General features: G+C 41.4%; 2 protein-coding genes and 1 pseudogene across 2 annotated transcripts; 2 read left to right on the top strand and 1 right to left on the bottom strand.

The window, feature by feature from the left end:
• Positions 1-11: 11 nt before the first annotated feature.
• On the top strand, positions 12-2,896 carry LOC139544003 (coiled-coil domain-containing protein 152). Its single transcript, XM_071350643.1, has 8 exons — positions 12-209; positions 521-626; positions 1,077-1,145; positions 1,278-1,342; positions 1,484-1,619; positions 1,964-2,091; positions 2,371-2,466; positions 2,629-2,896. The coding sequence occupies exons 1-8, from the start codon at positions 147-149 to the stop codon at positions 2,752-2,754; spliced, it is 789 nt and encodes a 262-aa protein (XP_071206744.1). The 5' UTR covers positions 12-146; the 3' UTR covers positions 2,755-2,896.
• A 4,126-nt stretch (positions 2,897-7,022) lies between these two features.
• On the top strand, positions 7,023-7,450 carry LOC139543998 (serine/threonine-protein kinase NIM1 pseudogene; annotated as a pseudogene).
• A 1,511-nt stretch (positions 7,451-8,961) lies between these two features.
• Positions 8,962-10,595, bottom strand: LOC139543997 (growth arrest and DNA damage-inducible protein GADD45 gamma-like). The gene is made up of 3 exons (XM_071350633.1): positions 10,371-10,595; positions 10,050-10,257; positions 8,962-9,932 (listed from the first exon to the last, which is right to left on the bottom strand). The coding sequence occupies exons 1-3, from the start codon at positions 10,511-10,513 to the stop codon at positions 9,819-9,821; spliced, it is 465 nt and encodes a 154-aa protein (XP_071206734.1). The 5' UTR covers positions 10,514-10,595; the 3' UTR covers positions 8,962-9,818.
• Positions 10,596-12,825: the final 2,230 nt, after the last annotated feature.

Raw genomic sequence — 12,825 nt, 5'->3', positions numbered from 1 at the left:
TGCAATACTGAACACGTGACACGTGCAGACAAGAGTTCCCGCTGTAGTTTAAAACAGATGTATAAACCGTTTTAATGTATATGGTATACACCTGCTAGGTAGCTAACTGGCTTAGCATATTGAAGAATAAAACACTGAACCTAGAGATGAAGAAATTTACAGTAGTAAATCTGGACAAGTTTATTGATGATTTCACTCATCTGGAACAGGTAACTAACAAAAAGTAGGAGGACAGCTAGTTCTTCAGGTAGGTAGCTAGCCAGTAACTTATCTAGCTAGTTAACTAACGTTAACTCTTAAAATAGCCTACTATGAGCAGGCTATGCTGAATTTGCCTTAAATTAATCCTGTCATGAAAGTGGCAGTAACAACAGTTCTCCCACTGCCTGAGGATTTCAATGTAAGTTATAGGGACACAATTACCCTTTACTACCTTCATCAATTCTTCGTGAAATCTGTTTAAAAATCCAGGGGCATATTTATTCAGTCCTTTTATAATTTATATATATTTGTTTTAAAGAAAATTACAGAGCTCAAGGGTAAAAACAACATATTGGAGATCAAGTTGGAAGAGACCAACAGAGTTCTGAAATTTTCTCAGACCAAAGAGAAGTGCTTGATTGAGGGTGAGGATTCTTATGCATTCAAACTCTTTTGTCTGATCTCTAGCCAGCAGGTAGCCTAGCATTGGGCCAGTAACATACTAGGTGTAAAAATCTGTCTGTGCCCTTGAGCAAGGCACTTAACCATAATCGCTCTGCTAAATGACTGATATGTAAAAAATAAATAAATAAAAAACATTTAAATTGATTTTACAGTAGCCACGCATCTGGATTGTGTTATATTTAGTGATGGGTAGCACTTTGGTCTGGTTTGAAATTCCAACAAAGTGACCAATAGGAACTTTTACAAATGTCCAGTTCCAATCAAAAATGAAAATGTAAAGAATTGATATTCTCGAGGTATGGTGAATAGGCCTAAAATTCTCATTTAAAAACTATATTTAAAGTGTGTGTCTCCCTCTAGTGGTCCTGTAATGTAACATTAGTCCACCTGATGACGTCATTGTCCCACAGAGAGAGATGGTATGTTGGGGACAGTGAAGGGACTCCAGCAGACTCTACTGCAGCAGTGTGACCTCAGAGGTAATAAGCTCCTCTGCAAGGCACTGGTCAACACATCTTTAGTGTACACTATTTCTATTGTCTGAATCCAAGATGTAAACTGTTGTAATAAACTTATAATTCAATTGTAATAAACACCCTTTTATCTTACAGTGGAGAATGAAAAGTTGAAAAGAACTGTGTCAGATCTGAAAAGGCAGAGTGATAGGACAGTAGAGGTGAGGGCAGAATGATTGAATAAACTGAATTTGAACATTCATTCTTGCACAATAAAATAGTTTGGATTCAAAATTGACATAATAGAACAGAGAAACGGAATATGTTGCCATTGCTTCCCCCTTGTGGTTGGTTGTGGTCAGGAGCGGGAAGCTGAGATTCAGAGGCTGATGGCAGAGATGAGAGCTGTGGGAGAGAGACATCAGAAGGAGTTGGAGTCTCTGAGAGAGCAATGCAGGAGAGGGGTGGAGGGCTCTCACAGAGAAACACAGAGCAAACGTAAGAACACATTACACAAACCCTTCCTTTGAGTGACTCTGGCAGTGATCATCAATACTGCTCATAGAGCTGCAGTGTTGCAGGTTTGTATCCCAGATTAGTGTAACCTCACCTGATTCAATGTATCAACTGATCTTCAACACACCTAAAGCTGAAGCATGTGTCTCACTACTGAGCTGGGACAAAAACTTGCAGTATTGCAGCTCTGTAATAGTATTGAGGATCACTGGACTGTGGCATTCCATCTCTGAAACAGAATGATCTACCACAAAATGTCACACATATATCAAAATATTACATATTTAGGGCTGCCTGTTTGTCTTATGTTGTGTTTTTCTATGCAGTTGAAGTGAAAGATGCAGAACTGAAAGAGGCCCTGGAGAGAAAGGAGTCAGATATGGCAGAGATGAGAAGGAGAATGAGGGACCAGGAGAGAGAGAGGCAAAGTGAAATATTAAAGTTACAAATGGAGGTATACAGACTGGCTTTGATTGACTGATCAGCAGATATATATTTCTAACTGGTTTTATAGTAATAGGCAAAGCTGCTCTGTGTAAAGATGACTGCTATTTTAGTAATCTGATACATACTGTAGGTAGACCAGCTTGCAGTCACAGTGATTTACTTCTGTTTTTTACAGGCAGGATAGTGCAAAGGTACATGTGGTTTTGATTTGCTGTTTGGGGTAAAGATGTACATGATGTGAGTTTGATGGACAGATCAATCCTAACACTGTATCTTCTGCTGTCAGTTTGGTGCTAAGCTTGCCAGGGTGCAGAGTACCACACAGAGGATCCAGCTGCAGCCCCAGGGCTCAGGTCTTTTACCTCAGAACATCTTCAAACGGGTGAGGAGCCTCTGACCACGTACTAAGCCAACACTTCACACAGAGATGCGAGCTTGAAGCAACCTGTGCCCCCTTGTGCTCTCTTGTTTGTTGATGTTGCATGTGTTTATCCTGTGTTTCTGTATTGATAGCCTACCTGTGTGTTTCTTGGTATGCTTCCAGAAGTTCCAGTTCCTTCAGGAGGAGAAGAACAGAGAGGTCGAGGCCCTGCGCCAGAGAATCAAGGAATTGGAGAAGCAGCACGCCAGCGGATTCAGTGACTCCCGTCTAAAGAGAAAGAAGATTTAGCATATTTAAAATATGCAGGAGTGAAATTAATCTACAGTAGTGCCTTTGTATTCTTTTTGGTATAGTGTTCCTGGTGTTTGCTTGACTGCAGTCATGTTGGTTTGTGAAAATGTAATGAAGATATTTTCATGACAACAGTTTTGTGAGGGATAATTTTTTACTCACTTTGTCTTCTACCTATATTTGAAAGTGAATTTGAATTTCATTTCACATAGAATGAGGATTAAGTGAATGAACAATTCTCATAAATTTGTGCATTACAACAAGCAACAATTGGATCAAATAATGGTTCTTTGCTGCAGAAGAGTTTTTTCACTGCTGAATTCTGCAGTCTACATTTCCAACCCTATGCTCCTCGTGACGTATGGAGAACCGGCATGTGTGTTTTAACATGGGTCCTCTACACATGTAAACAGCCTGTGTCTATTCAAGACCTTAATCCAATCAGCATAGATAGATGTCTGGCCGCCCCATGTACCAGTCATCCCCAGAGAGCGAGAGGAAATAAACTGTTTTTTTACTTAAGATACCTGGTAGACTGACCCATTTAAATAATTAAGATGCTGTGTTCCCCCCAGGCCCAAGCAATATCAATTAATATGTCATTATTGACCTCATTAATTTGGATCTCAAACAGTAGTTGGGTCATTCTACAAAATGAGTGCTTTTTCATAGTTTAGAAATTGTGCATCAATATTGAATTTTAAAAGCCTGTTATATTAATTGAAGTGCCCTTTAATATAGACCACATGGAGAATTCAATAAATCCGATTTTTTATATGAATAAAGACTTGCACCCTCTGTGACTTCTAGGAACATTTTAAATCCACTTAATCCCAACATTTCTCCAGGTTTTCACCATCATTGTAAAGCCCTAGTTATTATGTTGCTTTGACAAAGTCCTTTCTGAAGAGTATTATTTATTTAATGTGATTGGTGATTCATTTACATCTGTCTGTCATTTTATGGTCAACACTTACGTGAACTGAACTCTTGTTTTAATGTGGTGAAACTTCCTTTTTACAATTTTATTTTCAAAAGAAACATTGAACATCTAATAGTTCAACCATAGTGTAAAAGCAGGTGAGTTGGTGCTGCAGACAGATATATTTGTCTGCTAATACAAGACTATTAAAGGTCCAGTGCACTACCTATCATGAAAAAAATATTTTGATTTTTCAGAGGGTGCTGCAGCACCCATACTTCCCGTGGCTATGCACAGGGGCAGTACACCTGAAAACCATGGGCTGCAGCTGGGCAACTTGTTAGATTTACTGTCATCTCTTTATATGTGGTGTGCTGTGTCTGAAGGGAGCAGGCTGAGCTAATCTCCCTCTGGGAACATCCCCCTGATCCTCACGTCTCTCGCTACAATCAAGAGGTAAACCTTGTGTGACACGGACGGAAGCCCTTTGGTTACATTGAACTAGTGTTCTCTAACCTACAGTCAAGGCCAAAGGGTTCAATAATGCACATTCCTTCACCTTTCTAAAACCCTAGTGCAGTGCACATACAGTACCAGTCAAAAGTTTGGACACACCTACTCATTCAAGGGTTTTTCTATATTTGTACTATTTTCTACATTGTATAATAGTAGTGAAGACATCAAAACTATGAAATAACATCGTGTAGTGCCCAAAAAAGTGTTAAGCAAATAAAAATATTTGAGATTCTTCAAAGTAGCCGCTCTTTGCCTTGATGACAGCTTTGCACAGTCTTGTCATTCTCTCAACCAGCTTCATGAGGAATGCTTTTCCAACATTCTTGAAGGAGTTCCCACATATGCTGAGCACTTGTTGGCTGCTTTTCCTTCACTCTGCGGTCCAACTCATCCCAAACCTTCTCAATTGGGTTGAGGTCGGGTGATTGTGGAGGATAGGTCATCTGATGCAGCACCATTACTCTCCTTGGTCAAATAGCCTTTGCACAGCCTAGTGGTGTGTTTTGGGTCATTGTCCTGTTGAAAAACAAATGATAGCCCCACTAAGCGCAAACCAGATGGGATGGCGTATTGCTGCAGAATACTGTGGTAGCCATGCTGGTTAAGTGTGCCTTGAATTCTAAATAAATCGCAGACAGTGTCACCAGCAAAGCACCATCACACCTCCTCCTCCATGCTTCACGGTGGGAACCACACATGCGGAGATCATCCGTTCACCACTCTCACAAAGACACGGCGGTTGGAACCAAAATTTGGGCTCATCAGACCAAAGTAATGATGGACTGTTGTTTCTCTTTGCATATTTGAGCTGTTCTTGCCATAATATGGACTTGGTCTTTTACCAAATAGGGCTATCATTTATATACTACCCCTACCTTGTCACAGCACAACTGATTGGCTCAAACGCATTAAGAAGGAAAGAAATTCCACAAATTAACTTTTAACAAGGCACCCCTGTTCATTGAAATGCATTCCAGGTGACTACCTCATGAAGCTGGTTGAGAGAATGCCAAGAGTGTGCAAATCTGTCATCACGGCAAAGGGTGGCAACTTTGAAGAATCTGAAATATATTTTGATTTTTTTAACACGTTTTTGGTTACAACATGATTCCATATGTGTTATTTCATAGTTTTGATGTCTTCACTATTATTCTATAATGTAGAAAATATTAAAAATAAAGAAAAACCCTTGAATGAGTAGGTGTGTCCAAACTTTTGACTGGTACTGTATGCTTTATGATCCCTTCTACCCTTATTCTTGTCACGACTTCCTCCGAAGTCGGTCCCTCTCCTTGTTCGGGCGACTTTCGGCAGTCGACGTCACCAGTCTTCTAGCCATCGCCGATCCACCTTTCATTTTCCATTTGTTTTGTCTTGTCTTCCCACACACCTGGTTTCAATTCCATCAATTACATGTTGTGTATTTAACCCTCTGTTCCCCACATGTCCTTGTCCGGTATTGTTTATTGTAAGTGCTTGTGCACGTTATGTCTAGGGTTTTTGTCCCATTGTATATATTGTTTTTGTTCACGGTGATTTCTATCATTAAACTGCGCCGTTGTAACACAGTCTTTGCTCTCCTGCGCCTGACTTCTCTACCGCCAGTACGCACGCATTACAATTCTGCATGCTTTGTAGCCCTTCACATTAGCATCTTTAGGGGATTGAGATACATCTAAATAAAGTTTGGGGATTAGACTGCATGACACCACCTTGATTCCTAATCTGCAAGGGGAGAGGTGAGTAGACAGTGTCAGAGACAGGGGTGAGAACACTTTGTGCTATGAGTTCATTTAACTTTAACTCTGACATTTGAATAGGATGATGCTTCACATGACCATAACCTTGTGTACAGCTCAGAGCTGTGGAGACCACAGAAAATGGCAATAGACATATTCTGAGGCAGTTAGTGGAAATCTAAGACTACAAGCTAAATGGAGTTAGATATTTGCATTTCAGGTTTGAACAGACATTGAGGAGGATTGGGGATCTTTTTTTCCATCTCCCACTGGTTCCATAGAAAGGATTTGATCAATTTTACCATGACTTCTGAAGCGGCTGTGTGGGGATCCATAAATGCTGAGAGACTTGAAAATGCGATTAAATCTGAGCGACAGTTTTCAAACTTGTAAAGTGAGATATGTAAAAAGGTGTTCTCTCTTATCAAGCTGGTATTATCATATAACGCATTGTAAAATACTGACTTCAAATCAAAGTTTATTTGTCACGTGCGCCGAATACAACAGGCGTACAGTCGTGAAATAAAGGTTTGAGAATGTCACAAATATTAATTTCCACAAAGTTTGCTGCTTCAGTGTCTTTAGATATTTTTGTCAGATGTTACTATGGAATACTGAAGTATAATTACAAGCATTTCATAAGTGTCAAAGGCTTTTATTGACAATTACATGAAGTTGATGCAAAGAGTCAATATTTTCAGTGTTGACCCTTCTTTTTCAAGACCTCTGCAATCCGCCCTGGCATGCTGTCAATTAACTTCTGGGCCACATCCTGACTGATGGCAGCCCGTTCTTGCATAATCAATGCTTTCAGTTTGTCAGAATTTGTGGGTATTTGTTTGTCCACCCGCCTCTTGAGGATTGACAAGTTCTCAATGGGATTAAGGTCTGGGGAGTTTCCTGGCCATGGACCCAAAATATTGATGTTTTGTTCTCCGAGCCACTTAGTTATCACTTTTGCCTTATGGCAAGGTGCTCCATTATGCTGGAAAAGGCATTGTTCGTCACCAAACTGTTCCTGGATGGTTGGGAGAAGCTCTCGGAGGATGTGTTGGTACCATTCTTTATTCATGGCTGTGTTCTTAGACAAAATTGTGAGCCACTCCCTTGGCTGAGATTTCCTTTCCACAGTCAGTTCCTTTCCATTACCTGCCACGCCCTGAGCCCTGAGGAGCAGTAAGGATGCCAGGGGGCCAGTACCAGATGTCCTCCAGGAGGCCTCGCCCCAGCCTCTATAGCCTGTCAGTCAGCTCAGAAGGTGGGCAGGACGAGGAGGGGGCCGACCCTCCCCAACGCCTCACCCCCCTGAAAAGGCTCACCACCGAAATGTGTCAGGATGAGCGGACCATCAAGGAGCTGATCATGGGCCGTAGGATTGGCTTCTACAAGGTCCGTGGTGAGATCGGATCTGGAACCTTTTCCCGCGTCAAAATGGCCTTCCACGTCCTCACCAAAGGTAAAGGTCACACTGCTGACCATACAGAACTTCATCAACAACTTGGATAAATGTATCATCCATGTAATGATGATAACAGCAAAGCAATTCATTAGTGTGACTGTGAAACCACCACAGTAAAGCATGTTGAAACTGAACTGAGGAAAACACCTGTCTCAAGTTATCCAACATCTGACTCTCTCCTTCTCACCCCCAGACAAGGTGGCCATCAAGGTGCTGCATAAGACGCGGCTGGATGTTCAGGTCCAGAGGCTACTCTCCGGGGAGATCTCCTGTATGGAGGCCCTGCAGCATGCCAATGTTGTGCGTCTTTACGAGGTGGTGTAGTCACACAGCCGCCTCTACCTGGTGATGGAGTACGCTGGGGGAGGGGACCTCCATACACACATCTGCTCCGATGGTAGGCTGTCAGAAGCAGAGGCCAAGATCACCTTCGCACAAATCCTGTCTGCCATCAAACACATGGTCAGTAATATTCAATTTAATTCACATATAGGATCAGCAATATGATCACAGGTCTTAATAAAGTCCAGTACAGAATTAATATAAAATATATTATTTCAGTCAATGTGAATAGTCAAATTATTTCATATAGTGTGTCAATTGTTTGTGTTTGCAGCATGACAAAAACATAATCCACCGGGACCTGAAGGCAGAAAATGTACTGTACACCTGTAATGGCTGTGTGAAGGTGGCTGACTTTGGCTTCAGCACCAAGGTCATCACCCGCAGCGACATCCTGGACACCTTCTGTGGTTCTCCCCCTTACGTCGCGCCTGAACTCTTCAGGGACGAGTGCTACGCTATTTTTTGTTTAATCTGAGAGAAGATTGATTTTGCACAGGTGCTTGTCTCTGTATTATATTTGACCACCAAATTGAACTACCATTGTGAATTTATTAATCCTTGAATACCTAAATATTTTTGAAATATAGTGCTATAAAGACCCAATTGACATTCATGCAGGCTTGGACCACCAAATTGAACTTCTTTGTTAATCTGAAACAGATGGGTTTCAAATATAGGATAATGCCTATGCAATCAAATTTAGGGCTACTATCCAGCCTCTTTGTATGAAGTGCTTCCAAAAGCCAATGTCCTGCTCGACCCCATGTAAACAAAAGCCCACACCATCTGGCAGAGCAGCAGATGATAGCCAGACCCTATCCAAGCCCCCAAACCAGTCAATTCCAGCCCCCTTTGCACTCAAACTACCCTCGACTCCTCCTCCGTCCGACCCCCAACTGCAGAGAGCGGCAGATGGCGCAGCGTGGCTATGGAGACATCTGCCAGTCCAGCGACGTTCATACAATAGACCCTCTGTGTGGACCGCTGGATGTGACAGCAGAGCGCGCGCAGCTATTGTGCGCCCCTATACACATGCAGATCAGCCGAGAGGAGACGGATGGAATACAGAATTTTACTGAAGGGATAACAGTGAGCAGATGATAGACTTTAGCGCTTGCTATGCAAATTTGCCCGAAACCTTTGTCAACCCAATAATCTCCCCACATTCTGCCTTCATAAGTAGGCCTACCCTCCAAACTTAATAAAGAACACATGACAAAAAATATAATATGCAGTTTTATTAGGTTATTGTTTTTTTTCATAAACATTTCTTAAGTTCAACATTGAAAGAATTATAAATCAATGTCTTATTTTTCATTTTAAACATAATGAAATGTTTAAAATGTTAAGTATAAACAGTGAGAACATTATAAGTTAATTTCTTGTTTTCTTTTTTTTGACAAAGTTAATAAACACATCCTAAAGTGAAACCTTTAGAACATTATAAGTCGCCCAATGTATTAAATGTGTATTGGTTTTGACAGCGTTAAACGTTCTAAAGTCAAAACCTTAGAGCATTAGGCCTAGGAGTTAATACTTTTTCTTATCTTTTTAAAAGGCTTTTATTTTTTGCCATGATTACATTTCTAAAGTGAAACCTTTAGAGAAATAAGACAATTCTGGAAAGTGGGAAACATTTCGCTGAATGCAACGGTTGTTATTGCTGCTCAGCAAGAAGACATTTTTTTAAAGTCCCTTTTTAAGAACGCTTCTTCTTGGCACCGCTTCTTCTCCTACTGCGCGTGCTTCAACGTGCGACGTTTGCTCTTTGGACCACAAGATACAGAACTCGCTTCTCCTTTCTCTCCAAACCTCATCCGCACAAAGAATGAGGGCCATCTTTGTCACTCTCGTGGCATACCTGACCTCATTCACATAAAGAATGGAAGTCATCTTGGTATGGACGGGACAATAGACAACGAATCGCGGGGGCCACTCGGGCCGGCCACGCGCTGCCTGGATCGGAATCCTCCTCAGGAGTATCCAGGGATGAGAAACAGTGTCATCCTGTAAACGGATGAGTATTTCCTTATAGGTTGAAGGTTTACAGCATCTCAAGAGAGAAGAATCAAGTTCCAGATCAGCGCTCAAGAAGGGTGATCTCTGGAACCCAGTCGTTCAGACTGCGGCTCTCCTCACAGAACAGGTGCAGCTTCTCCAGAGCAGCGTCCTCCCAAGAACCATCAGCTGGGTTCTGTTGACAAACAAAAGGGGAAAGGAACATTAGTCACATGGACACAATGAGCAGTTCTTAACATTCTATATTATTCAATGTTTGAATTAAATCACTTTGAGTTGTAATATAACATACCGTGATAAGACAGCAGTGGGCATCTTCAAGCTGGCCAGTCTTGTCACCAACAATCTCAGCCAGGCGCTGCATGTCGTTCACTCTGACGATGCTGATGTCGTTGTCAAAGCAGAAAGACTGGATGAGGGTGAAGTGGATCTGGAGAGCAATGTCACACTCCCACTCCTCATCGGTGGCCAGAACGCAGAAAGACACGCTGTCTGGGTCACTGCAAAGAAAAAATAGAAGCACCATAAGTATATGCAAAATGACTTCAAAATGATTAAAACATAGATAGAAATTATAAGTTTTACATGAGCATTTCAAGAAACTCATACTTACACATTCATAACTTTAGCAGACTCGTAGACACCAACCGTCAGGCAGTCATTTTCTTTAGCAGAGAACAAAACTTCCTCTAGTGCTTTGCCGGTGCACTGGGCACGCTCAGCGAACTTCTGGATCAGAACTTCCTCAAGAGTCATGATGATGCAGAATATTTCAAAAGGAACTTCGTGAGTGAGAGGTAGTGTAGTCGGAGGATAAATCCGAAAAGATTTGGTGAGTCTGAAGGGACTGTGCTGCGTTTTAATACCCTTGGGCTCGTGGCCCCTGTAAATACACAGCGCTCTGATTGGTTGACCTGAATGGTGCATTGGTATGCTAATGTCATTGTCCCACTCTAGCTCATGGCAGATTGATAGGGGTCATTACGGCACGTCTTTTTCTGTGCAAGGCATGCTCTCCAACCGAAAATAAATAATGTTGCATTACGTTCATATGCATTTATAATATTTATACTTTTCTACATGTTTAACTAGAAAAAATAGAGATTTGGGCTGTCATATTTTTCATTGCAAATTTACGTGAGTTTTTATAGTTTCAAATGCCGCACTGATGCCAATGGCCTCGAGAGATGCTTTAGGGTCATGATCATTTATCAAATCAGACTATTCCCTACTGAAACTAAACATCCAAAGAAGGGCAATTGATTAATCAAACTGCGTAAAGTGCTTAAAAGTGCCCGAATTGTCTCTGATTAAGATTATGTAGGCTAAATTTCAGTTTTAGGTGAAGGTGCATAACATGGTGAAAATAAAGTGAATAAGACGCACCATCCCCCCTTTGGAGAAGGCAGGTGGCAATCTGTAGAACCTGATCAAAAACGGCCCCTATTGTGTCCGCAGAAACTCCTATTATCACGCTCTCCATACAAATGCAAATTAACCGCGCGTGCCAGGACACCGTGTGTGCCTCACATTATGCACTGCTGGCCTATACTGACCACGTGATCGACATCAGCGGTCCGAACTCTCTGCATGGTTTTATTTATTTACTTTTGACACATGGACCAATGAAGATCCATGCTTTTCCATAAAAGTAATTCTAAAAGTTGAGCAAGCCTATGTCCAAATCCAGATATTGCACACCTTATTAATGATCCTTTATTAGAATATAACTGTCAACAGGTAGCCTAAGTTTAAAGAAACACATATACCTTACAGGCATATTTCAAGCCACTGCATTTGGACATGGGCACAGTTTGGCCCACTTTTATCCACTTTGGTGACATTTAAGGTGCATAAAATAATCTAGAATTGGCTTGAGTAATTCTATAATTCTAGAGGGTCGGTGATTGACTCGGCGCCATTGTTTGATGGATAGCAGCGCAGCAGATGGAGGACCGCTATGAGGACACCCCCTGTCACCCTGGCTGACCCCGACCCCGAGGCGCGCTGCTCCTGTTGTCCGCGAGTCTTTACATTCACTGGACGAACAAATCTGTTGTCTGAGTTTTGATCCAATTTAAATGTGAATAAGGCGAGCGTATGGTCAAAAAAAGAGGCCACGAGCCTAAATTGCAGCTCAGGGTTGAATCCTTCCGAAATGTTTGGAATAAAAACAAAAATATGCCTTTTTGATCAAACAAGGTTATTTTGCTACAAAACAAACTAATTGATTGTGGCAATCATTGGTTTATTATCAGGCAATCATTAGTTGAGAAGTTTAAATGGCTGATGCACGACAACAACCCATAGCTTGCATAGGTTAATGCGCAACAGTTTACAAACATAACAGATTGAGTTCCTTGAATCAGAGAGTAGCACATCTGTCGGACGGGGTCCCCCTCCCCAGTAGCGCTTGACAGGTGTTCCTGGCTCAAGTCATGGCTTGCTCGGGCGAATGACATGCTGCACGTTGAGCCATGACTCAAGACTTATTTGTGCATACGCAAATTAGCCAAAGCACACAACCAGACAAATCATACTTTCCATTAGCAAATAGCAAACAACGTTCTATTAATTTAGTAGTGGCTGACTGCTGGTAGCAATCATGTTGGTTCCTAGTAGCCTATAATAAATAATCAAATGGGGCATGCAAGATTAAGTTGGGTTTGTAACTTGCATGTTGAAAGACTGTGGTCACAATGTAGGATGCTTTGTGTATACAATGCAATACAATAATATTGGAAGCTGTGAGACTATATTACAATCTCCCAGCTATTGCGTTTGCCTCTGTGCTTTTTAAAATCAAATCATAATCAAATCAAATTGTATTGGTCCATACACATATTTATCAGATGTTATTGCGGGTGTAGTGAAATGCTTGTCTTCCTAGCTCCAACAGTGCAGTAATATCTAACAATACACACTAATCTAAAAAAGAACGGAATTAAGAAATATATACATTTTAGGACACGCAATGTGGAGTCCCGAGAATAAATATATATAGCCTACATGTGATATGATGTGTAGACATTGTGGACAGTATGTGCATAGAATATGTCTGTATTGCC

This window comes from Salvelinus alpinus, chromosome 18 (assembly GCF_045679555.1).
Source record: "Salvelinus alpinus chromosome 18, SLU_Salpinus.1, whole genome shotgun sequence".
Classification (NCBI taxonomy): domain Eukaryota; kingdom Metazoa; phylum Chordata; class Actinopteri; order Salmoniformes; family Salmonidae; genus Salvelinus; species Salvelinus alpinus.
The sequence above is the reverse complement of the archived record's forward strand: the minus strand, read 5'-3'. Positions and strand labels throughout refer to the sequence as shown.